We start from the raw sequence: 25952 nt of genomic DNA on the forward strand, positions 1-25952 counted from the left end.
TCCCTCTGCCCTGCCCGCAGTGTGTTTCTAGTTTGGCACAAGCCTGGGCTTCCTGGGCCCGTATGGGTCAGGCTAAGGAGAAGCCGGAGATGGGCCCCAGTGAATCTCTTAGACTCACGGCCCAACCCAAGAGGCAAACACTGATAAAAGACCGGAGACACTCCGAGGGAGGGGTTGTCAGAACCACTCGGCCAAACGCACACCTGCAAACCTGCCCGGCTCCTCCCTTCTCTGCATGACCCAGTCCCGTTCGCACTCTGAGGCCCGAGGCCCAGCTGAAATGCTACCTCCTCCAGGCAGCCCTCTGGGAACCTCCAGGAGGATGGGACCTTCCCCCCAAGATACCTCAGAGGGCAGCACCCCAGGAGACAGGAAGCCTTTTGTTTCCCATTTTCCTCCTGAAAATTATGGCGTGGCGCCGTAAAATTTTAATACGTGAAAACACATGAGTATTCGACGCACGTGGTCTTCCCTAATGGATCATAACGCGGTTAAGGCAACGTCCCTGAGAGTCGGTCCTGCTCATCACTATAGCTGCCACATGGAAACGGTGCCTGGTACTGCTTCGTGGGTGCAGAAGAATTCGCTGTTGAATAAATGCAGCAAGGAAGGAATGAACGGGTCCCAAGGAGGACAAACCAGCAAGATGGCCACACAGGGCCCACCCCCAGCATGGCGCACAATAGGTGCGTAGCGGGTCTCAGGTGGGCCTGGCTTCGTCATTGGTGGCTCCCTGACTCATGCAATAGATAACCCCGCCAGGCTTTGCAGGGGGCTGTGAAGGTTAAGTGTGCCATTCTGGAACAATCCCTAGAGTCATTCTTGGCCGCCGGGAAGGGCTCCGTAAACATTCACCATTAATGACTGGGTGCTCAAAAGTGTTACAGAAAACCTAATTTGTCCTGTCTGTCTTCTTACTTTTCCACATAGGCTTAATTTCACTGCAATGAGTTTCCTGGGGCTGCCCAGGAAGTCACAGAGACTGAGTATTTATTAGAAGAGGCGTGCCCTGGGCCGAGAACTCCTTTTCCATTGAGATTTACTTGTGTGCTATATAATTTTTCTCCCATACTTGGGCTCTTAGTTTGGAAATGACGTTGGAATGCAGCCATGCTTTGTTTTCAGAAGTTATATCAAACAAGCTATGGGTTTTCAAACCCCAGCCTTTGTTTCCTGCACCCCCACCCCCCACCCCCAGCCTGGAAGCCCCTTCACCAACACCCCTCTGGGGACAGCCCTCCCAGCCCCAGTCTTCCCACAGCCCCGTTAAACCACTTCTTACCATCTTGTCATGCACGTTTGTTTATAAGCAACGCGGACTTTTGTTTATTACCCTATCACAGGGAGAGGGCCAGGCAGATTTCTGCCAATGTTGGGTTGTCACTTTTGGGTGGTCTGACTTGGAATAGAAACCAGGCAGCATATGGAAAAGTCACTCTCAGAGGATGCAGGGGGAAGGGTATACTTCAAAAAGTCAGGCCCTCATTCTCCAGAGCAGTTGAAACGGGGCCGGGGGGGCCCATGTGCCTGCTGACCCTCAAGGATGCCCCTCCAGAAGCCATCCCATGTGGGCAGACTGGGGAGCACCCGCCTGAAGCCCCAAATTGCAAGTCGCAGAGGCGAGCGGGTAGTAATCGGATCTGCTTATTTATGTTTTCAGCAAGGGCATCAGAGGGAGACCAGCCGCTCTGTGTCCACGTCTGTCCCCTCTGGCCCACGAGCAGCTCCTTGGAGGCAGGGTCCTGTCTCCATCACCTCTCTGTCCCTGGAGTACAGGCTCAAGAACTAAGTGTTGAGGAGAAGTCAGCGTGTGCCCCCTGCCGCACCCCCCCCCCCACCGCCCCCCGCCCCGAGTCGCCCTCTCTGCCCTGGGCGGGGGCAGACATCAGGCCTCCTTAGCTGTTAAGACACAAAGTTTGATGTGACCCCGGAGGCAACCAGGCAAGGCTCCTGGCTGAAGCAGGGCCCTGTCCTCTGTTTGCTGAGCCTGTAGGGGCAGAGTCACAGAGCAGTCTGCTTGGGGTTCTCTCGGTGACACGTAGGGGCTCAGGGTGGTGGCTCTTTCCCAACAGGTATGGAAACAATTCAACATTTTGACAACGGCACACTTAACGGTCCTGGCGCCCTGGGCCTGGGGGACGTGAGCGACTGATGGCTGAATAGTCCCGGGGGCCTCCTGATCCTTGCACCTCTGAAGATACCAATGCTCTGGGGACAGCCTCCTGGATCCTGTACTACCTGCAGTGGACCCTAAAGCCAAGTGCCTGGTTTTCAAGAACCATTCCAGAGCAAACAGACCCAGATGATCCCGACTGCCATTGCCAAGGCCCCCGTGACCAGCCTGGCTCTGCAGGGGCCCGACTCCATCCCATGTCACGTACTCCTGAGAACAGCCCTTCGGAAAGGGGGCCACCGTGCTGTGTGGGTCTGGGCCGCGCAGGACCCCTCCCCATCCCGGAGTCAGTAGGGGAAGGAGCCGGATTCCAGCCCGGGGCCGTGCATCAGCCACAACTACGTGCTGCTGCTTTTCAGATGAGTGTCTCTGATTCCAAGCCACCCTCTGATGGGGCTGGATGACCACCTGAGCAATCTGCTGTTCAAAGCGGCGAGGGCACCTGTCCTGGGGACCACCTTAATGCCTCTAGCACTTTCCTCTGAGCGTGTATCTTTATCCTTTGAAGACGGGCTTGAGTTGTTGTTTGTGTTTAAGGAAAATCCACAGTTATTTGTTCTCAAGAGCGTCTCATCAGCTGGTTCTGAAGGCCCTTCCAGGAGGGTCTGCCACAAGGGTGACATCACCAGCTTTGGGACAGGGTAGGGCCGGGGGGCCAAGCTGGGCTCTGTGTCAGAAGGCCCGTGTGCAAGGTCTGCCTCTGTGACTCGGGCGCTGGGATCCTGGGTTTGCACCTTCTGGCTGTGGGGCCTGAGCCAACTCAGCGGAGCTCTGTGAGCCTCAGTTTCCCCATCTGGACAAAAAAGATGACACAAAGGCCGCTCGGAGGCTCGCTGTGATTACAAAGTGGTGAGGCACATGGGATGATGGGTGCAGCCCCAGGTGGTGTGGCCATGGCCATCTGTGTCACTCTGAAGGATCGCTCTGAATGTGTGCTTCTGGCCTTGGTCTAAAAGGAACAGCTTTACAACTGTGAACCTTTGCATCTCTCCCTTGCTAGCCTACTAGGTCTGGACTAGCTTGGCCAGCTTCTCCAATGACCCTTTCATGCCTGACACCAGTGTGCAGAGTGCCCATGCCCCATGTGCCAAGAAGGGCACCGGGGAGGTAATAGACCTCGGGACGGTCACCAGTCCCTGACTGCATGGAACTTTGCTTTCAGAATAAGTAAACTCAACTCAACCCTGCTGAGCTCCAGATCAAACCCCAAACCATCCTAAAGTCCACAGGCGGAGCTCTAGGCCCAGGCTGTGGTCCACTGCTGCCCCTGAAAGGGAACGTGGGTGTTCTGCTGTGACAACTGGCTTCTGGAACCGGGAGGCCTCCCCTCTCCGGGGCACGTGCTCCCTGAAGGTGACTGGTTCCAGATGGCTATGGAAAGTGCATTCAAGCGGTGGGCTTGTGTCGAACAAAAGACACCAGTGGCAAAGTGGGGGAGTCTAGGGACTCTGCCAGCCTTGAGTGGGCGTGACGGAAGTAGGATGGTCTTCGGATGAGGTTTCTTCTCTCAGCAACTCCTTCGAGGTGGGGGTGGGTGGCTGGTCTTAGGGACCAGCTCCGCATCCTGGGGGAGGCTCCTCCCGACTCTTGAGGAGATGGCCCTGGGCCATCTGAAGACATCTGGGCAATGTCTTTTGCACTCAGAGGGCTCCCTCCCTGAAAGGTCAGTGCCCAGCCAACGAGTGTGCATGAATGATGCTCTCTATAGAAGGACGAAGGAGGCTGATCAAAGCAGGAAGGAGAGTCCCCCCTGCTGGCCACTGCCTTTGCTCTCCAGAGACAGGAGTGTGGCTTAAGGGGCCTTCTGTTACAGCCTCACGGGCTGTATTTTTTTGAATTTTACCTTGAGTGCCTAGAGCCTAAATGCCCATTGCCATTTTGGAGAGAAAGAAAGAAGAATCATGCTTGAGTGAAGCATGGCCTCACAAGTCCCAGGATGCATATGGCCGCAGAGAGTTAAATACTTGTAACAAGACGCCATAACCTGAATTGTGTGAGTTCCTGTGTCAGCCAGGCTAAGTTGGGGTCTCTGTCCCTGCCAGCTCAGAGCTGGGGTGTTAGCTCCAGCCTTGTTTGCTCTGCCAAGCCCATCAGTAACCCTGGAGCTGAACAAAACAGCAGTGAGCCAGAGGCCCTTGGTCTACTGGGCCCACAACCGGAACCCGGGCATGCTGGCACCACCTACCCGGCCGACAGCCTTGTTCCCTGCTGGCATCTCTTCTTCCTTGGCCTCTCCCAGGACTGGGCATAAAGGTCTAGGGTGTGGGACGCAGTGGCCTTTCTCGGCCCCTCCCTGGGCAACCACCAGGCTTGGCCGAGGCCAAGAGGGCTGGGTGGGAGGCCATGACATAACTTCATTGGAATGCACTCAACCCCCCTGTCCCCATAGTCTGGGACAGTGTCCCCATGTGGTCCACCTAATGGCAGCCTCTCTCAAGCTCTGTGTCTCTCCCAGAGGCACCATGTCCTTCCTTCACATAAAAGCTGACATTTATCGGGGCGCCTGGGTGGCTCAGTCGGTTGGGCGGCCGACTTCGGCTCGGGTCATGATCTCGCGGTCCGTGAGTTCAAGCCCCGCATCGGGCTCTGTGCTTACAGCTCGGAGCCTAGAGCCTGTTTTGGATTCTGTGTCTCCCTCTCTCTGACCCTCCCCCATTCATGCTCTGTCTCTCTCTGTCTCAAAAATAAATAAACGTTGAAAAAAAAAATTAAAAAAAAAAGCTGACATTTATCGAACAGTTGCCGTGTGCGCTGTGCTACGCTTCTCTGTGCCTTAACCTCAGCAGTCCCACAGCCCCATGACAGCGCCCGTTAGCATCCCTGCCTGTAGAACAGATGGAGAAACTGAGGCCCAAAGAGGTTACCTACCAAACCCAGGATGCCCGGGCTGGCGGGCAGCAGAGTCAGGACGGAAACTCAGGTCTGAATCTCCAAAGCCTAAGGCCTCACTAATGTGTACTGCTTCCCAGCCTCGGGGCTCCAGAGCTTCTGGCCCTCAGTTTCTAGAGCTCATTCTGACCCTAACTAGCTACATTCAGCCATTCTCCAGGCTCTGGCAATGCAGGGCTCCTTCCCCTTGCTTCCACGAGATCCTTTGCAGGCCAGAGCATGTGGGGAGATGCTGGAAACCCTAGAGGACTGTGTTCTTGGCAGGGCGGGGGTGGGGGTGGGGTCTCACATCTAGTCAAGGTTATAGGGCCCCGTCAGCCCTGGAGCAAACTCTGAGCAGAGCTTGGGAGGGGACGGCTGGTTCACATACGACCCCTCCGTCTTTGCGGCTCCAGAAAGGAAAGGAGGAAAGGAGGCCCATGTGACGGGCCGCACTCTCAGAAGGGGCCGCTCCACTCCCCTCTCCGGGGCGCCTGGCCCCCCTGCCCCTCACCTGAGAGTCGGAGATTTCTGAGGGCTTCTCGGTCAGGCTGCTGCTCTCTGCCGGGATGAGGTCGTTGTACTTGGTCACGTCCTCGTCGGAGTAGTGGAGGCTGCCCGGGCTGGGCCGGGGAGGAGATCTAAGAGGGAGCGGAAGGGACGCTGAGAGCCAGCCTTTCCCAGAGCTGCCGCTGTGGCTGGAGAGGCCACTGCGGGGCCGGGAAGGGCAGGGGCCCTCGACGGGTTTGTCCCGCGCTGTTGCTCTCTGTGTCTGCTCCTTGGACAGCGGAGCCTTGGGCTGGGGGCCCCTCCAGGGGTGGGAGAGGCTCAGTTGGGACCAACCTCCTGAACCAGCTTCAGGGAAACGGGGAGGGGCAGCACCCCACTCGATCCTCCACTTGTGGTTTCAAGGCCTCGGGCACTGGGATCACTCGGCAGAGCCCCCTGAGACCCCCGAGTCGGAATCCCAGGTGAGGCCGGTGTGCCTGCGCAGACCAGCTCCCCGCGTCACTCTTGAACTCACCAAGGGAGTTTCAGAGGGTTAACGCCAAGGGTCAGGAGAAAAAGGGAAACCATGGCCTTTTCCCTCCTGATCTGCTCAGAGACCAGAAATGAACTCCGGGCACCAAGTCCTGCTCCACCTTTGACAATCAGCCTTCGAGAAAGTGCGCTGCCCGCTGAGTTAGAGGCCTGGCTCTACCTCACCTGTTCGAACACGCAGCACGCGGCACCGAGCAGCCCGCCCGCCATGGGCGCCCAGAGGCTGGAGGCAAGGGCCGTGCTTTCCTGAGCCCCCTGAGCTGGGGGTGAGGGCGGTGGGCCGGGCGCCGAGCAGGTGGCTGGAGTCGTTCGTGACTCTGCCCTGTTTGTGCTTCCTCAGGGCCTTGGAGCGGGGGTGGTCTCATGCCCCGAGATCTGCCCAGGTGTTCTGGAACTGTGGCTCTGAACGCCAGCTGCTTCCCCCAGGGGCCGGCAGTGCCCTTGCTGCAGAAATGCTCTTCTGAGAACAATCCCGCGGCCTGGGAACAAGTCACAAGCAACCTCCCTGCCACCTCCAACCTCTCGTGCTAAATCTGCACTGATTTCATTCCAAATAACGGAGCTGCCTCCTTAACTACTTACAAATAAAACAGTAACAGCACTGGCTGCAGTCTCGTGTAGACGAGATGGGCAAACATGTGACGTCGGGAGGGGGGAGGAAACGGGGTGCAGGGCTAACACGATCTTGGCCGCAAGTAGGGTGAGTGGAGGCAGGTTCGGGGGGCCGACAGTGTCACCAGGGCTGGGTCAGACTCCCAGAGCCCGAGGCTGGTTTGATGCAAACAGGACTTCTGTGTACACACAGCCGTGTAGGGGGCACGCAGGGGCCGCGGTGTGTGTACTCTGGGGGCGTGAGAAGCAGGCGAGGCCAGGCCGTCTGTGAAACGCCCCCTTGTTCCATGTGGCAGAGCCCCGGAGCCAGCCTGGCGGGGCTGCGGTGGACAGGCCGGGCCCCCACCTCGGCCTCAAATGGCTCTTTCTTTGGAAAGCTAGATCTGGCGGGGGATGAGAGCCGGGCCCGCCGGCCTGCGTGCCCCTCCCTCTGTCCTCCCGAGGAACACACACATGGCCTCTTTCCTCCAGGACCAGACAGAGGGAAGCTTTGTGAGCTGCGCGCCTGGCCGGCGTGCACCTCTGACGAGCTGGGAATGTTAAGAGGGCCGAGGCCAGAGACAGGCGCTCCTGGGCCACAGCCCCCCAATCTCTCCTGAGCTCCCGGGGGCATAAAACTGCCAGATCACATCAGGTGAGGGTCCGGTGGGCCCCGGCAGCTGCCCTTGCCCTTGGAGGTGCACAGCCCAGCCTGCCACGGGGAGTGGGGTCGGGGGAGGGGGACCCAGGGTTGGAGAGAATTCAGGAGGAAACAGGAACCGGGCGCACCGCCAGCCTGGACCTTTCCTGGTTGGCTGTTCTCAGACGCCGCCCTTTGAGGGCGATGCTGGGAGCGTGGACTTGTGGGGTAAGTAGGAGAAAATTGTTCTAGAAGATGCAGGAGCAAGGACCAGGGGAGAGGGTGTCCACACTCTGAGTGCCCTTTCTTCCCAGAATTGGGAGGAGATGGGCAAGGCGTGAGCAACACCGAGGGGCCTCCCGGTACCTCCCGCTCAGGTGTGCCTGCCTAGACCTACCTGTGCTGCGTCCCCCTCACTGTTGGGGCAAAGTAGCTCTCATGGCTTCCGGACCCGCCGCCAGGAGCAGCTGGCTCCAAACAGCAGGGGGCTGGTGTGCGAAGTTGTATAAGCCCTTTGCATTGCGCTGGCATTGGCAGAAACCCTTTGTCGCCACCTCCTTGTGGCGTTTCCCCCACTGCGCTCTCATACTAGGCTCTGGCCCCCAGATCCCGGATGTGCCTCCCGGGCCCGGCTGACCATTCCCGGCCCCTGAGCGTGAATGCCATTTCCGGGACAGGGAAGCCCAGTGGGCCCTGCGTGCCCTGTGCCCTCCCCAAGAGTCCTCCACACCCCGGGCACTGAGGGCCCCCAAACCTCCATCCTCCGGCCACCCCCCGACTCCCAACGCAGAGATCCCTTTACCTGGTGTACAGGCCGTTCTTCCGGCAGAAGGAGTTCTTGACGGAGAGCCTCCGGTTGTTGAGTTCCAGGGCGGGGAAACTGCTTTCATCCAAGCTCATCATCTCCCCATGGCCCAGGGCACCAGACTTGGCATTGTTCCCTGGGTGGGCAGTGGGGGCGGGGGAGACAGCATCCAGTCACTCGGGCCGTCCCTTTAGACCGGTGGCCTCCCCTCTCCCGCCTGGCTCTCTTGTTCGAGGGAAGACTAAACCATACCACGGAGACCGCGTGCAGGGGCCCCGGGCCGCCCCGCCCATCAGAGCAGGTGCATCCCTAGGAGAGAGAGAACGCCCAGCCCCCTCAACCTTGCCACAAGGGGAGGCAGGCCCACGGGAGTCCCGTCCAGCCGGCGGGGCTTGGTGCCAGCTCACCCGAGTCGGTCTTCTTGGCATACTTCTTGCTCTGGCCCCGGATGATGAGCACGAATACCAGCAGCAGGATGAAGATGAGGCCGACGAGGGCAATGACCACCAGGAACCACCACTCCTCGTAGAACGGGTTGGCTTTCTGAGCTGGGACACGGGTGGGGGGGTTAAGTCCAGGGTGCTCAGCCCCCTCCTGCCTCCAAACCTCCCGCTCCAGCCGGGACCCCACCACCTGGCTCTCAGTAGGCCGGGTGCATGCCGTCTCCATGGGGGAGACCCTAAGACACGGTTGACGGGGACAGTTTTAGCTCAGGTGCCCGCTCTCTTCTGTTGTTGGTCAAAGGATGCTTTTAGTTCTGAGGTGCTTCTGGACTCACTGGGAGAGAGTGCTCGTGTTGGTATTGATTAGTGATGTCTGCTGAGGACACAGGAGGGGAAGCAGCCATGTAGTTGCTTCTGGACTCACTGGGAGAGAGTGCTGGGATTGATTAGTGTTGTCTGCTGAGGACACAGGAGGGAGAAATGGCCATACACTTGCTAGTTTTCCTTTTTTCTTTTCCTTTCCCCCCGCCCCGGCTCTTGCCACCCACGGCCTAAGGGCTACCTTGGCAGGCAGACCCAGCTTTGTATTGGAAAAGTAGCTGTCTGGCCTGTGGTAGGCCTGTGAGAGCTTCTCCCTGGGGGCAGGGCTCAATCTTTCTCTGGTGGCAGAAAGTGGGAGAGAACCAGGAAGGTGGACCTTTAGAATGCTTCCTCCAGCCAGGGCTCTGCTTCTTTCAAAGTCCCCAGTATCATGCCTTTTTCTTTTTTTTTATGTTTATTTATTTTTGAGAGAGAGAGAGAGAGAGAGAGAGAGAGAGAGAGCATGTGTGCATGAGTGGGGGAGGGGCAGAGAGAGAGAGGGAGACACAGAATCCGGAGCAGGCTCCAGGCTCTGAGCTGTCAGCACAGAGCCCGATGCGGGGCTCGAACTCACGAGCCACGAGATCATGCCCTGAGCTGAAGTGGGACGCTTAACCGACTGAGCCACCCGGGGGCCCCTCTCACTACCATGCTTTTTGTACCCAGCCACTTCTGATCCAGGGGCTGCCTGATGAGGGGCTCACTCTACTATTTCCCATGATCTGGTTCTATCAACCCGACAAGGAAGAATGTATGTGGGAGGAGGGAGGCAGCCGGGTTTCTGAGACTCACCCAGTGGATGAAAATTCTGAGCTATATTTCTGCCTTGACAGAAGGGGCCCTGATATTAAAACTTGGTTAGTGACTGGATTTGGGGTCATGGGTTTTGGCATGTGAGTCCTCTGAGACATGTTGGATGGGAAGATGAGAGGAAAAGGGGGAGGGATAGGAGTCCTATCCCCCCAGCTCTGGGCACTGCTCCCCGGGCTGCTGACTCTGTTTTTGGGGGCGGCTTCCATGGAAACACACAGTTTATGGCCTGGGTGAATCTCCTGGGTGATGAGCTCACGGAAGCTCTCATCTTGGGTCCACTGATTTGTCCACAAGCCCCACTGAGCCTCCTGCCCAGGGCTCCTGGAATCTTTGTAAAGGAACCCCAAAGACACACCGCCCCAGCTTCCTGTGGATCTCAAAACTAACTCAGGCCCTGGCCCAGGCTCCCTGCCTTGGAGAATTGAGAAGACAATGCCTTTTAGCTCCCGCCCCAATGCTGCTGGCGTTATGCTGCCTGCCTCTGTCTTCTTTGCCCAGCACCAGTCTCTGCCACAAGGCTATTTCATGGGGTGCCCTCACCCTGCCCCACAGGCAGTACCTGGCACAGACTGGGAAGGGCTGCTGGGGGTGCCGAAGCCGTAGTCGTTGACGGCGATGACCCGGAAGTCATAGCTCACGCCTGGCTTCAGGATGTCCATGCTGAACGTGTAGGAGGTCACCTCCTTGGGGATGTCTTTGATGAGGATGTCCCATAGCCCCTCGTCTGCAAGAACATTGGGAGGGAGGTGCCCTATGAGGGAGAGCCCCTCCCATCCCACCTGTTCCCCTGAGAGCAGAACCTGTCTGGTCTGTCCCCTCAACACAATCCCAGCAGATGTTTTGACAAAGATGCCTTTTTGGAGTCTCTGACCTTTTGTTCCCTTTATTAAAATATCCGTAAAACATTAAAAAGATGTGTGGTATGCAGAAAATATTGTCACAAGCAACCCAATACCCCCAGCCACAGGAAGAGACTCAGCATCTTAGCCCTTGTGCAGAATAATTCAACTTACCCGTTTTCCGTGTCACTAAAAAGTGCTGGTCAAGGTGATTTTAAGTGGCTGTCTAAGCTTTTATCACGTGGGTGTACCCTCCTTTCCTTAACCGGGCCTCTATTTTTCTGACTCCCACCGACCCCCCCCCCCCACTTCCTATTCAAAATATACACAGTAGTGGCATCAGACAAAAAGAAGAGACTTCTTAAAAGAGCTGGAGGAGGGGTGGGGCTCGCCCGTGAGGCTTTGGTCAAGTTGCGGCGACGGATGGGACCCATCCTAGGCTGCCTCCTTGCCGAGGAGAAGAGATCTGAGAGAGAGCCCAGAGAAGCTTCGAGGGGCTCTCCACCTGTTCTCTACCCATGTTGTTTCCAACCACCCCACCCTTTGAGCTCCTGACTTTCTTTTCGGACCTGCCCCTTTGTCCGTGGCTCTCTGGGTCTTGCCCCCTTGGGACCTAATTCATTTCCACCGCATTCAAAAGGAGCAGTGAGCGTGCTGCCCGCCCAGGAGAAGTGTAGGCACACTGACGGGCAGGCTGGGAAGGGGCCCCGGCCAGAGGCTCCACGCAGGGCCGACGTGGCTGGAACGGCACCCGGAGAGTCGGTGAGTCCTGCCTGTGCCGGGACAGGGCTGACTTGGTGACCAGACTGTCCGACCACCCTTTTCACAGGGTCCAGGGGTCTGTGGTGGGTTGAGCTCCTAGGTCCTCCATTCTGTGGCCTGGCAGCCCTGGACGAGCTCCCACCTGCCTCCTGCTCACAAGAGCCTCCCAGCTGCGGCCTGACCCCTCAGTGAGGCGCCGTTCCTCCTCGCTGGTTCTGAGCTCCTCTGGGAAGAGCCGCCTGTCGGGTCCATAGGCTACCCCTTACTTCCAGCTTGGCCCTTGCAGGGGCTGACGGAGTCTCTTTCCTTCACCAAACGTGTTACAGATCCACCCACGTCAGGAACTCTAGTGGAGGTACCGTCACCCCCATCGTCGCCGCTGAACTGTGGACCAAGGATGTGCTGGCACTTTCCGAAGCTGCCTTCCGGTCCTACCCGTCCAGATCCCTCCAACTCAGAGGCAGCCGTGAGGCCCCGTCTGCGTTCTGCTGTCCTCACAAAGGCTTGGGGTCCTGAGCGTGGCCTCATTTTCCATCTTCCTTATTTGTTCTGGGCGTCTGCCTCACACACACACGGTGGCTCTCTCCTGCTAAGGCTAAGCAGTCCCTCCAGGGCAAGGACCACACCTGATTTGTCTCTGCAGCCCAGTGCCCAGCACCCGCATCCTCTAAGAGCTGGCTGGATAACTGAGCACAAACCTTCTTCCCCGACCTTTCCATAGCGTCAGGGGCCCCAATTTCAGTACCGCATGCCTTGAGATCCGAGTATCAGGGTGCAAGTCCCCTCTCCTCCCATGACCTTGAATTCTCTCGTTCACCTTCAATACCAGTCACAGTGACGATTATGACGATGGTGATACCAATACGGCAGCGACATTTATTCCTCATCCGTCAAGCATCGTGGTTCTAAGGGCTTTACTTTTCAGACCCATGGCAATGGCGGGGAGAAGGAAGAACCATCGTCCCCAGGTTACAGATGAAGCAACCGAGGCTGGGAGAGAGCGGAACCTATCTTCCCAAGGTCAGGCTGCCGTAAGTGGCAGAGCCGGTGTTTTGGCCTAGGGCTGTCGGACTCCTCTGGGCACTGAACACCCTCCGGGTATCCCGGATGCTGCCGTTAGAGACCCGCAGCTGATTCAGTGCTGGCTGGTTGGGCTCGTCCGGGACCCCACTGCCCCGCAGAGGCTGGGGGCCTCCCACCTGCTGTGTGACCCACCTCGTTCCACTCTGCACAGAAACAAACGGTGGGGCCGGGCAACGGGGCCTCCAGCCCTGGGAGTCGGCTGATGCGCACGGCGGGTCCTACGGGCCAGACACCTTGAGTGCGTCCCTCCCTGCTTTGCGGTGCCTGGCTGTTCTGGGTTTGCAGAAAGCAGGCACGGTCGGCTGATTCTGTCCAGCAATGCGGCGCAATTCCACCCTGGAGATCAGGAGGACGTGTGGGGAGGTAGGGGTGCACAGGTGGGGGATGCTCTCCGGCAGCCACAGGGGGAGGCAGGGCTTTCCCCTTGCCCTCCACCCGCACTCTTTCCTCGCAGCCTTCGACCTCTGTCAGAGCTCCTGGGTTTGGCTCCCAGTCCCGACCCTTCAGGGCTCCCGCCTTGATCCCACCTGTGTGCACCAAGTCACAGCCCCCAACCCCGAAACACCGGGTCCCACGCTGGACCACCCAGGGAACGTTGGAAAATGAGCAGGGCGGAAGTCTGGAGCCAACATTCCATAGCCTGGCATGCCGGCTGGCTAACTTGGATGGAAAACATAGGCACGGGCCTGGTCGGGAGAAGCACACGGCTTATTCCTGGCCAACTCAGCAGCCGGCACTGGAGGGCAGGGGAGGGACCATCTGGGGTGGAGAAACAGCTAACCTCGCACACATCTTCCAGCTACACGTAGGATCTGAGTTGCTTAGATGTGATAGCTCTGTGCCACTGCAATTATTAGCACAAGATTAGGGCAACGAGGAGGTGCTGGCATTAACTATTTGCCATTGAGATGATTAGCGCTCAGCTACCCGCGGGATTAAGTTTGTCACTGGGATGTTGCGATGCTCCCATTAGAAGTATTAGCCCCGATATGCCTGACTGCCTCCCGTGACGATGATTACTTGCTATTCATGCTGGAGCCGCACAGTCGTGTTTTCCTTTCTGAACTTCAACCGGCTAATCCGCGGACCCCGAACAAGCCTCCAGCTCTTCGCTGGCACTGGCACCTGCGATTAGCGGAAACCTAGCAACGGACAGAGCTGGCGGCGGCCGAGGGCTCCGGTGGGTAACGGGAGCCGGGAAAAGCAGGTGTCTCGGTGACTGTAAAACAAGAGTGCTGAGAACGGACCCCTGGAGCGACTTCTCAGTCGCTGGTCTCCTGATGGCTCTGGAAGTTCTTGTGATTCGGTTTCAGGCTTGACAGGAGGGGTCGGTGCGGTTACAGGAGTTGCTGAGATAGTCAGGATGGCAGAGACAGACCTTAAGGAGGCAGCCAGGGCCCCCGGGGGACAGCCGGCCTCCGTACGGGCCACTGGTCAGCAGGGTCTCATGTAAGACTCGGTGTTTCACCGAGGCGGGGGAGGGGACCAGATGCTTTGCTCCTCTGGCTTCTTGAGTCGGTCCTTACCTGGCCCTAAGTGCTGTTCTCCAGGGGGCCCCTGGGTGTCCCCGACTTAAGCGCGCAAGTCTCCCTTTCCCACTCGCCCCAGGCCACCTCTAGCTTCACCTGGAGCAGCCCAAGTGTCTTCTCAGGAGGACGCACGTGCGCCAGGGGGAGGGGTTCTGGGAGGAGGAGAAAGCGAGGCCTGGGATCTGCTCCGGAGGGAGGCAGGGTGTACCTGATGGCCTGGCCTCTATGACGTAGCGGGTGATGGGCCCTTTGCCGGGGTCTCCGCTGGACCAGTGGATGGCGATGGCGGAGCTGTACCGCACGATGATGGGCACTCCAGGTGGCCCCGGGGCACCTGCAAACAGCATAGGGTGAGCAGGAGGAGGTGTGGCACCCAGCCCCTCCTCCCTGTGCTCTAGCAGGCGGGGCTGGGCAGCGAAACCAAGCCGGGCGGAGTCTCGAGAAACCCTGTAAGTGCCCAAGGAGGCAGGCCGGGCCTGCCCGACGCAACTATGTTCTCTGGGTCACCCACACCCCTACTTTCCGATTTCTAGGGCAGGAGAGGTATATAGGGTAATGCCAGAAAGATCCCTGGAGCAGAGTCAGGAGAACTGGGCTCCTTGTTCCAGCCCCAGAGCTCATTACATGGGGGACATGGGTCAATTCACATAGCCCTCTGGTGCCTCAGTTTCCTCATCTGTAAGGCCCTTTTGGAATGTAAGGCTTGAAGGGATGTGTCCTGGGGGGACAGCAGAGGCGAGTGTGACGATGTAGCAGGCCTTTGGCAAATGAGGGTTGGGTTTTGGGGGCTGAAGGGCTTCCTGACGTCTCGTCTCCTTGCCTATCATGGCAATGTCCTCCCTACTTCCTGCCTGAAATCCCCCCCCGCCCCGGAGCATTTGCACCCAGGCCAGGCCACAGCAGAGGCTGGGACCGCTGGAGGAGGAAGAAGTGGGCTCTGTTCCTGGCTGTCCTGGGGTGGCAGGTACATCAGGATGGCAGCCTGTCACGCCAGCCACCCGGGCACCGGCTCCGGGAGTCGAAGCAGGAGAGACTTTACTTCTGAAGTAAGAATAGTGAGCCAATCCTACCTATCGAGGGTCCCGAGCCTGTCCTCTCTGAGGGTGCCCTGCCGTTCAGGCCAGTCCCCTGGGCTCTCACTGTCCCCGGAGCCCTGACCTTGTGTGCTGTCCCCTCCATGTCTGTTCCTCACAAGACCCGGAGCCTTGTCTCCCCAGAGCTGGGGACACAGTTGGTGCTTCCTACGCACTTGTGGGGCAGGGGGAGGAAGTTGGTTAGTGAGCGGGTGGGTGACCGCTTGGCCGAGTGTCTCCTGCGGATGCCCACAGAGAAGAAGCCTGGAGTCCAGCTCCGGACTGAAGATCCTCCAGACCCGAGGGATCTGGACAGCAGGCCAGGGGCGCAGCCCATGGCCCAGCCCTTGACCTCAGAGGGCCTCACTTCCTTCCTTCCTTCCTTCCTTCCTTCCTTCCTTCCTTCCTTCCTTTCCTTCCTCCCTCCCTCCCTCCCTTCCTTCTTCCCTCCCTCCCTCCCTCCCTTCCTTCCTTCTTCCCCCGCGACGTGCATCCTGCCCACAGCACAGGGCAAAGGCGGCTGAGGGGTCAGGGGGTGTGGGACACAGCCCAAGGGGGGCTGTGAAAGGTGGGGTGGGGCTCTCAGGACCCCGAGTTCTCATTCTGCACAGGACAGAACTCAAGGCTGAGAGAAGGAGAGCTGTCCTTAACCTCTTGTACTAGAAGCTTCCAGCACTTCCAGCCACTGCCTGGCCTGGAGGGAAAAGGATGCCTGGAGGCATGTCCTGTCCCTGTGGACCCTTCCTCGCCCACACTCGCCGGGCGCAGCTCAGCTCGGCTTCAGAGGGACCCCCACGCCTCCTCCAAACTTCCTGCTTCCCCCTCCCCACCCCTGCCTGGGAGCCTTAGGTTAGAACAGTGTGTCCTCCAGCCCTCTCCTGTCCCCGCTGCTCCGCCTCCCTTTGTCCCTGCCAGTTCTCTTCCTGCTTTTGTTTCCCAGGGAAGTTGGCTCAGGTGAAGAGACAGCACAAGAGGGGACGGGGGCAGGTGAAGGGCAGAGGGGGTGCCTTCCGGCCGCCCGCAGGCCTTGTTCCAAAGACGGGCAGGAGCCAGCCGGCTTCTCTGCAGAACAAGAGGCGGGGAACCACAAGTGTCCACAAAGAGAAAATGAAGAGGGGCCAGGCCAACCCAGCACGAGAGGACACACCTGCCTGCCAGGTGAGAGGCGAGGGCAGGAATCCACCTCCAGGCCCAGCTTGCCTCCCAGAGGTTCCCAGGCTGAGCTGGGCAGGGAGCAGGGGCGGGGAGAGGGGGAACACAGAGGGAGGAAGGGGGAGGAGCAAAAGGAGGGGGGATTTCAGGGAAAGTTTGAGATGGGCTGTGCACTTTCTCAGGGAAGGAAGGAGCAGAGGCTGGGCAGTGGCTTTTGTGTTCAGGAGGGGACATCTCGCATGGGGGACAAGAATCTTGGAGAACCAGACTCAACCACAGCAGGTGCCCTGAAAAATTCCCCCAGCCCAAGGAACCTCAGGAGGTGTCACAAACTTAAAAGGAGCCACTCTTCCCTTCCTGCTCCTCCCCGCCCCTCTGCTCTCCCCTCCCCACCCCACCCCTCCCCTCCCAGGCACAGTGCTCAGCCTGGCCTACAACTGCCTTGCTCCTTTCTTCTCCTAACCATGCCAGCCTCTGTCACCTCTGTCTAGGAAGGACAGGCCCCCGTGCCCATGGCCTGGAACCCCCCCCTCCAGGCACAGTGCCCCTCACAGCGCTGGGCAAAGAGCCACCCTCAGCTCTGGTTCCTGTGCAGGTTCCTGGGGTGAATGCTCAGAGGTTCTGATTTCCCAGGCCCAGGAATGTGACTTACTGCAGGCACCCTGGGGGCCTCTGACATATGTGTCCACGGCTCAGGCCCACCGTCCCTCACACCTGGACACGCAACCCCTTCCCTTCTCCTCTGCCATAGCTGCCTTGAGAATACGACAAACACTGCTTGGTATTTCCTTGTGTCTGTCCGAATTGCCCCACGAAGTCTTTCTCAATCCCCTCCCTTAAACGTCTCCCTCACCACCCCCTTCTTCTCCGCTAGGCCCCACCCCCATACGCTCTAGGATCATGGCTCTGTCACGTGTCTGCTGTCCCCACTAGACCCCATCTCCCTCGTCTCTGCATCTCCTGGGATCTAGCCCGGCTCCGGACAGCCGCTTCTGACTTGGGGGGCTGAATGCTGTGTGGGGAGCAGCACCCCCCTCGTCCGCCCCGTGCTCCCCTACCTTCTCCGGGGCCCGTGGTGACGTTGGCTTCGATCTCCGGCCCGTAGGTGAAGGTCTTGGCTCTGATGCGGAACCTGTAGGTCATCCCCTCTGCCAGGTCCTTCACCTTCAGCCACAGAGGGCTGTTCCCCTTCACGTCCACTGTCACAATCTTACTGACACCTGGGAGGGAAGCACAGCATGTGGGGACAGCAGGGGGGCAGGTGGTGGCCTCAGGGGAGAAGAGCTGTGTGCAATCTGTCCACTGACCAGGCACAGGGTCCTTTGGCATCTGCTGGGAAATGACCCCCCCCCCCCCCGGCCCCATCCTGTTTAACTGAAACGTATTCCAGATGGATCCTACGCTGTGTTTACTCCCCCACGTCGACCTGCCCAGAACTTTAATCCCAAGGATCACCTTTCAGAAAGTGCTTCTGGAAAGACACCACCGGAGTCCAGAGTTGGAGGGGACACACCTCAACCCAGTCCCGGTTTGGCCATGTGGCCAGATGATGCCAGACTAAGGTACCGGAAGGCCTGTGCTCACACTGAGCCCCCCGGGTGGGCCAGGCAGAGGCCACTGTGCTGAGAGCCTGTCCCGTCCGCCCGCATCTTGTCCCCATGACCTCTGTCCTCTCCTTCCTGTCCGAGGGAGAGATGGCCCCTTTCCCGGGTCCTGCACCTGACCACATCTCCTCCTGGGGCCCAGCCCTGCTCCGTGTCCCAGCACACAGGGCGGCTCTGCAGAAGGAACTAGCTGCTGGGGGGCAGGGACTGCCGGGAAGACTGAGGGTCATTGTTCCCTTGGCTGACCCAGAACTGCTGGCCACTGCGGTCCTCCCAGGGCTCCGCCCCTTGTTCTGGCCCCGCTCTGTAGACAGGGAAAGGTGAGAGCGAGGTGACCCCAGAGGCGGTCACCTCCGGCCACCAGGCCACCACCTGGTAGGCCAGCCACACCCCCGAGTCCTCGCTGGGCTCTGGAACGGACCCAGGCAACCAGGGGCAACATCCTTCCTGCCTAAGTAGATGGCGGTGATATCTGGGCTCACTCACGTCAGCGTGGGGGTAGAAAGCTGGCAAGTGTCTCTTGTCCACAGTCAGGGTTAGCACGGCCCGGACTGGGAGCCTGGGAGGGGGGCAGGGTCCCCACCAGGGCCTGGAGGAAGGGGTGGGGCTCTAAGGACAGCTAGGTGAACAGGGGTCAGGGTGAGGGGAAGACACTTGCACAGCACGGTTCTTGATCTGAGGTTCACAAGGGAACAGGGGTGCAGCGACCCCCCCAAACTCGTGCTTTCCGAGGAGAGGCCCCAAGGAGTTTACCAGATTCTCAAACGGGTTGCTGACCCCATGTGGGGCAAAGATCTATCCCGAGTAAGGTTGACATCCTAAATTTCTGGGGGGGAGCAGGCACAAGAGGGACCGTCAGGGCCTCCCTCATCTTCCCAGGCCTGACAGCTGCCTGGCCACCGTGGGACCCTGTATCTCTCGCAGGGGGCCCTCCCTTTCCTCCCCACTTCTGTCCACGGACGGGGAAGGAGACGCAAATTCTCTCCTGGGACTCGGGACTCCTAGGTTGCTGCCCGTCTCTGCCCCCAACTTGCTGCACAGGAAATGCCCTTTCCCTTGTCTGGTCCCAGTTTCTGCCTTTATAAGCTGAGGAGATGCTCACTACACCCAACTCTGTGCAGTAACCCCAAGCCCTTGCAAAGGGAAGGTTGAGGGAGCCACGCTGGGAGGGTCCCTACTCACCATCCACCGGGGTGCAGGGCTCATACACCAGCCGGTAGCCCTCCAGGATGCCGTTGGGGAACTGTGGGGCCTCCCAGGACACGTTCACTGAGGTTGTGGTCAGCTCGCTGAACTTGACCGAGCTGGGAGCACTGGGGGCTGCAGACAGACAGCAAGTGGTTTGCTTCCTCCTCCCACAGACGTTCAAAACCCTGCTAGGCTCTGAGGAACTAGCAGGGGTGATTGGGTCTGGGCCCCGGGAAGAGAGAGAGGGCAGGGGGTCATCAGAGGTCATCGGTACCCCCTCCTCTCCCCCACTGACGTTGCTAGCACTCGCTTTCCAATACCAGAGTCCGAGAACTGGGAAGAAAAAGTACTTTCTTTTCCGTAAAGTTGGAGAACTCTGTTTCTTCCTGCTAAGTGGCCCCGGACCCTGGCTGGGAGCTCAGAACACGGCTGTGCTGCACCTCCAGGGTCGCTGTGGGGCCAGGCGATGTCCTGGCTTCCTAGGGCTTGCGCTTCCCCTTTCCTGGTGGAGCAGGCAGGGGCCGTCTGGGCCTCAGAGCATGAGGTGGGCACTGAACAAGAAGATGCCGGCACTGCAGCCGCGCGTGGCCTTTCTCCCGTCCCTGGAGCCCCAGGGCTTGTCACCGAGAGACCACACTGTCAGAAGCAGAAAGTCAACCATCCGGAAGAGATGCCTTCTTGGCCTGAGAAGCCTGGAAAGACCCCGAAAACACGGAGTGGGGGGGCCTGTGGGGGACTCTGATGGGGAGGACAGAGGAAGGGAAGGAAGCGCAGAGCTGGCTCCAGGCGGGATGACCAGGCTATTATTGTCCGGTGCCGCCCCCCACCGAGCCTAAGCTAATCTGGACCCTGCTTCCGCTCCAGCTCCAACAGCTCCGGGAGGCAGCCCAGCCAGCAGTCTTTGAAGGAGGAAGGCCAGCTCAGGGGGCCTTTCCTGCCTCCCCTAGGCAAGAGGGACATGGGTCAGAACACTTTGTCCTGCTGACGGAAGCTTCCAGGCTCTCAGGGGCTCACATCCGGCCCATGACACTGACAGAGAGTGGTCTGGACAAGCAGGCACATGCACACACCAGACCCTTGGGAGCCAGTGGAGGAAAAGGGTTTCTTTGGAGCCACAGCTTGTCCTCAAAGAAGATAATACTTAAGAACTGACTCCACGGTCTGGCTCTCTCTTTTTTAATTTTTTTAAAATGTTCATTTACTTTTAAGAGAGAGAGAGAGAGAGAGAGACAGAGCATGAGCAGGGGAGGGGCAGAGAGAGAGAGGGAGACACAGAGTCCGAAGCAGGCTCCAGGCTCCGAGCCGTCAGCACAGAGCCTGACGCGGGGCTCGAACTCACAGACCGCGAGATCATGACCTGAGCCGAAGTGGAACGCTCAACCCACTGAGCCACCCAGGCACCCCTGGCTCCCTCTTTAAGAGAGAGGTGATTGGGGTGCCTGGGTGGCTCAGTGGGTTGAGCATCCGACTTCGGCTCAGGTCATGATGTCGTAGCTCGTGAGTGGGAGCCCCGCGTCGGGCTCTGTGCTGATGGCTCGGAGCCTGGAGCCTGCTTCGGATTCTGTGTCTCCCTCTCTCTCTGCCTCTCCCCGCTCATGCTCTGTCTCTCTCTGTCAAAAATAAAATTTAAAAAAAAAAGAGAGAGAAGTGATTTATAGCACAGGAAGCAGCAGGTTGGGAAAGATGCTTCAAGGCGGGTGGGACGGGGTTGCGGAGCACACAGGACAAAAGGCTTGTATTCAAATCCACAAGGAGAGAGGTTAAGGACAGGGAAAGGAGGCTGCCAAGCAATGAAGACAGCCCAGGACAGCTCACCCGGCCTGGCCTCGAGCCTCTGCTTCCCCACAGACCAGCCAGGGGTTCCTGGGCAAGAAGCATCACTTCCCAGGCCACCCCTCCTCACTGTGAAAGGGGGGCAGCACCAGCCCCGCCCGCCCTGGGACTTCTGGACCCGAGACCTGCCTTTGGACACTGTGTATAGGCCCAGCACTGCACGTGCAGGCAGCAGGGTTCTCACCATCCCCGTCTTCTCAGCCCTGTCCCACCGTCCAGCCTCCTAACTGGCCTCCCTGACGCCCTCCCCTCCCCTCCATCACTCTGTCTTCTGCACAGCAGTCAGGATGATCTTTTAAAAACATAAACCAGATCCTATTGCCCAATGGCTTAAACCCACCAATGACCCCCCCAGCGCACTTAGAATCCATCCCAGGCTTCCTTCTAAGCGTCCCCCCTCCCCCCACCATCCTGTACGGGCCATTTTCTCTCATGCCACCTGGCTTTCAGTTCCTCTAATCCCTCCAGCCTCCTGCGCCTTTGCACCTGTTGTTTCCTGTGCCCGGAACCCCTCCTCCAGAGCTTCCCACGCTGGTCCCTTCTCCCTCAACTCTCAGCCCTGACGTCAGCCCTCAGAAGCCTCTGCAGGCAGACCGGTTCAAGGCCACCTGTCCGCCTCTGTCCCCGTCCTTCTGCCGCTCATGCTCAGTGCCACCCAAGGCCAATCATCTAGATACGTGTTTATGATCTGTCTTACTCCTTAGGGTGAGGATCTCGTCGGTGTCCTTCATTGTCGGGAAGCACCTAGCATAGCGCGGGGCCGCAGAAAATGCCCAAGAAATACGTGTAGCACGAACGAAGCCGGGGCCATATAAGAACATGGCATGAGGCAGAGATGGGCTGGCAGGCTACAAGATGTGGGGAGGGCAGGGGACATCGGGGGGCTCCCTCCAAGGCTCTTTGGGGACAGCTTCTCTCTTCTGAGCACTCTCACCCAGGCCTCTCTTCTTGGACTGTGCTCTCACACGCTGGAGGCCGTCTCCAGGTGGGCTCTCCCCCCCGCGCCCCTCCCCTCTGGCCCCTCTCCCCTACCTGCTTGCTGGGTCTGGCCCCGGGTGGGGGTACTCCGAGGCCCATCTCCCGCAGCGTTGAAGGCCGCCACGCTGACCATGTAGGCAGTGTAGCCAGTCAGATTCTTGAGCTTTACGCCGTTCTCGGCCAGGAAAAGCGTCTTCACCCGCTCGGTGACATTGCGCCGTTGAGCTTGAGCTTCCCAGAAATAAATCTGTGGGCACAGCCAGTCGTGGGAGTGAGGTGGACACATTCGCCTCTCCTCCTGCCCCTTTCGTCCACACCATCCACACACCCCGGACAGCGGGTGTGAGTCACCCAGTCAGTACAGAAGCACTTAAGAGCTGTTTTAGAGACCCTTCCAGAACCTTCCTTTTCACAGCTAATACTTCAGTCTCTGCTAGATGAAACCCCAGGAGAGCACAGACTCCACGTATCTGTTCGCCGCAGGGCCTGCGGGCTTAGCACGGCACATCAGCCCTCAGAATACAGTTACTGTTGGAATAAGCCAATGCTCTTCCACAGGAACCTGAGACGGGAGGTTAAGGGCAGGGTAGGCAGACTCCACCCCAGCCGTACTGTGTTAAGGACCAGCGGGCCGGCACCACCTGGGAGCCGGTTAGAGATGCAGAGGGTCGGGCCCACCCTTGGACCTGCTGCCAGGCACCTGCAGGTGGACAAGGCCCCTGGAGATTCACCTGAGCGGGACAGTTTGCACCCACTGCAGAGGCGGGCCGGCCTGGGGCCGAACCCCAGTGCGCGACTGGAGCACAGTGTGACTTCACCAGGTGACTCCCCTGAGCCGGAGTTTTGTCGGCTGGACAGGGGGGCTAAAGACACCCCACTTCCCAGGACCAATGTGAGGATGAGCAGAGGTGATAAGGAGGGAAGAGCAGAGACACTGCCCGGCCCCGCTGAAGGCTTCTGTCTACCTGCTGTGCTCCACGTTGCTTCCAATGACTTCCTGTTCAGCGGGGGCTAGCGCTCAGGGGCAGTGAAGCTCTGCATTCTGAACTGAGCCTGGTGTGGGGGGGGGGGGGGGGGGGGGGGGGGGAAGCTGCAAGCCCCCCCACCCCCGGACAGTCAGCGAGTATTTGGCGCCACCTGCTGCCCAAGCGGGTTTCTGCATGCGACTGACTTTATTTCTCAAGGTGCCTGGAGGAAGAAGCTAACACCAGGGTCCCCCACCTGGCATTTAGGACATCTTGTTACCCTGAAATCCTTGCTTGTATCTAACCCGGCCCACTTAAGAAAAAAAGATTCCTCTGACATGAGTAGACATCAGAGAGAGAGTTGCCGTGGTCCTTCACGCACTCATTTTGTTCACCCCGCCCAGTCCCGGCGACAGGGATACAACAGTGCACGCAGAGCTTGCTGAATCCGGGCTGCGGGGGGAAAGGCCACAGCGGACGGCAGAGATCCGGGTGTTATCAGCACATACGTGGTACCTGCTGAGTGCACACGGAGACATTGGATGCAGAGACAGTCACAGGGTGATCTCAGGGCCTCGATGGGCAGGGGTTGGGGCCGGGAGAAGCTGGAACAGCCAGGGAGGGAAGTGGAGAGAAGAAAGCATTTCTCAGAGGAGGGAGAGGTCTGCCGTGTCAAATGCAGGTGCGAAGCCAGGTAGGGTGAGGCCTGCATCTGACTTCCCGTGAACACAGGGATTGTCGGGACCTAGACAGCAAGGGCTTTAGTGGGGTGGTGGGGGTGGAGGGTGAGAACCCACGTGGGGCAGTGGGGTTGGGCGTGAGAACCCGCTTGGGACAGTGGGGGTGAGAGCCAACTTAGGGCGGGTTCAAGAGACCCCGGGAGGACAGTGACTGGAGGTGGCAGGGTCTAGAAGATTCTTTTTGAGGATTTCTCCTATGAAGGGACCAACCAGAGAAATGGCTCACAGCTGGAGGGATACGTGAGGTCGGGAAAAGGCACTCTAAGGAAGAAACGGGTTTCAGAATGCCTTTATAGCCCTGCCCATGGAGAGAAAAGGAGGGTGCGGCAGACAGGGGCCAGTGCTGGAGTCTTGTTCTTGGGTGGGTGGGGAGGACTGGGGTCCAGGACCCAGGGCCACCACACATATAGAAGCGAGGCACCCTCAGTGGGTTTCTCTGGTGCGTGCACAGCGAATCCAGCGGACCTTTGCCAGCCGACCACCGGCTGGCATTTCCATGGATGGCACCAAGGGCTGAGCGCTGACCCCGGGCCCCTGAGGCGCACGCGGCCGAGTCGTAGCGCATGCCAACAGGTAGCCGGGTGCCTGCTAGAACGCACACTCCGCAGAGGGCTGACGTCTTGGTGGATTGGGCTCCCTTGTGTCCCAAGCACCTAGAGTCGTACCTGTGGGCACACTGGCTCCATAGATACCTGCTAATGAATAAACACCTCCTGCAGGCAGGAGCGGGTGTAGGAGTGAATTCTCACAATCGCCCCCCTTGTATCTGCGATTTCAGTGCCCTGCCCTTGTGGTTTCATCACATCCAACGGGCCAACGGCATGCCTCTGGCAAATCAGGTTCACGGCCACACGCCACAGCCGGGCTGCTGCCGGAGGGAATTCACCCTTTCGGTTCAGGAGCACAGCCTCGCCCCGGGCGGGCTGGCCACCGGCCCTGGTCCACTCGCCGCGCATCTCCCATCTCCAAATCCAGGTTTCACTCATCCCTCCCCCATCTCCCCGCCCCTCCTGATTCCTAGCCCGAGGCCCCTTCACCGGGAAGCCATCGGGCGAGATTTGTGCAAGCTCCTGGTACCACCTGTACCTCCTCCAGCCCCTGTGTCCATACCCTCTGTCTGCCTCGGCCCCCATGGCGGCACTGCCCCCTCCTTTCCAGAATACCTTACGTTCCAGCATGAAATCCCAGCCCCTCTCGCCTCCTCTAGGACTACACCCTACCACAGCTTCTGCTCTTCCTGGAATCACGTTTCTCCTCTTTCCGGGACCACAATTAGCACACACACGAGTTGTCATTTCTTCCATCTCCACCCCCCCCACCCCCATCTGTTGACTGTTTCTAGTTCCTGCTCCATTTTCCCTTTAAAGCCAAACTCCTTATAAGGGATCTCTTTCTGTAGTCGCTGCCTCCGCTCATTCTCTCTGGAAGCCCTCCAGGCAGGCATCCCCTGCCCCCAACTCTTGTCGGTTAATGCAATCGTCCAGGGTTCGGCAAGCGTTCTGTCAAAGGCCAGGTAATAAATATCTTTAGGTTTTGCAGGCCACACATCTCGGTTGTAACTCAAAAGCAGCCAAGGGCGATGTATAAACAAATGAGTGTGTGGCCGTGTCCCAATAAAACTTTATTGACAAAAACAAGTGGGGGGCCAGAGGGAGCCCACGGGCTGTAGCCTGACAATCCCTGCACACTCACTTTCTAGATTTCACTTGCTTGAGCTCTCAGGAGCATTTGGCACATCAGATTCCTCCTTCAGGAAGCGTGTTCTTTATGTCGGTTCCGAGATTTCAGTCACTTTTTTTTTTTTTTGGTCCCAGGTCTCCGTTTTCAGTCTTCTTGTGTTTTCTACCTACACGTAATCTCAGAGCTTTCGGTATCCTCCATATACTGAGGCCTCCACATCTCCAGCTTAGACCCTCCTAGACTCCAGACGTGTATGTCCAGGTCCATTTGGCGCCTCCCGTTGGATGCCCAGTAGACGTCTGGACCTGACTCCAGCCTCTTCCTCCCTCCACCCCCTTTGCCTGCTCTGTGACTGGAGCTCCATCAACCAATTGCTTATAAATTCTTGTCGCTTCTCCTCTCCTCACTCCACATTCAGTTCAGCAAATTCTGCCAGTTCCACGTTCGAATGGAGCCCGGAGAGCAAACGCCTCTCGCTGCTGCTCCCACCTGGGCTACACCACCGCCGTGCCTCACTGAGATTACTCAGCCTTCTCTTGGCGGTTTCCTGCTTTCCCCATCTCAGATTCCTCCCAGCACAGCACCCACCACAGCCTTTAAAAAACCCAAGTCAGTCATGTCCGTCGTTTGCCCCAAACCCTCCACGTCTGTCTTCTCATTCCGAGCGACAGCCAGAGCCCTTGAGGGCTCTGGGTGACGCCGCCCAGCTCACTGCTGGGACCTATCTCCCATCACGCCGCCCTTCACGCGCTCCGGGACACATGGGACGCTTTGTAAATGCCAAGCACCCAC

General features: G+C 58.7%; 1 protein-coding gene across 2 annotated transcripts in view; it reads right to left on the reverse strand.

Annotated features, from left to right (window-relative positions):
- The window catches only part of SDK2 (sidekick cell adhesion molecule 2), a 265790-nt gene that overhangs the window by 8600 nt on the left and 231238 nt on the right, over positions 1-25952 (reverse strand). For both annotated transcript variants that reach the window (XM_049637694.1, XM_049637693.1), the window contains 8 exons: positions 21830-22022; positions 18959-19096; positions 17231-17392; positions 14156-14281; positions 10294-10458; positions 8526-8666; positions 8116-8254; positions 5556-5682 (listed from right to left, as the gene is read on the reverse strand). In XM_049637694.1, the coding sequence (XP_049493651.1) occupies positions 5556-5682; positions 8116-8254; positions 8526-8666; positions 10294-10458; positions 14156-14281; positions 17231-17392; positions 18959-19096; positions 21830-22022 (1191 nt within the window). The remainder of the gene's footprint in view (positions 1-5555; positions 5683-8115; positions 8255-8525; positions 8667-10293; positions 10459-14155; positions 14282-17230; positions 17393-18958; positions 19097-21829; positions 22023-25952) is intronic.

Source organism: Panthera uncia, chromosome E1, assembly GCF_023721935.1.
Source record: "Panthera uncia isolate 11264 chromosome E1, Puncia_PCG_1.0, whole genome shotgun sequence".
Taxonomy (NCBI): domain Eukaryota; kingdom Metazoa; phylum Chordata; class Mammalia; order Carnivora; family Felidae; genus Panthera; species Panthera uncia.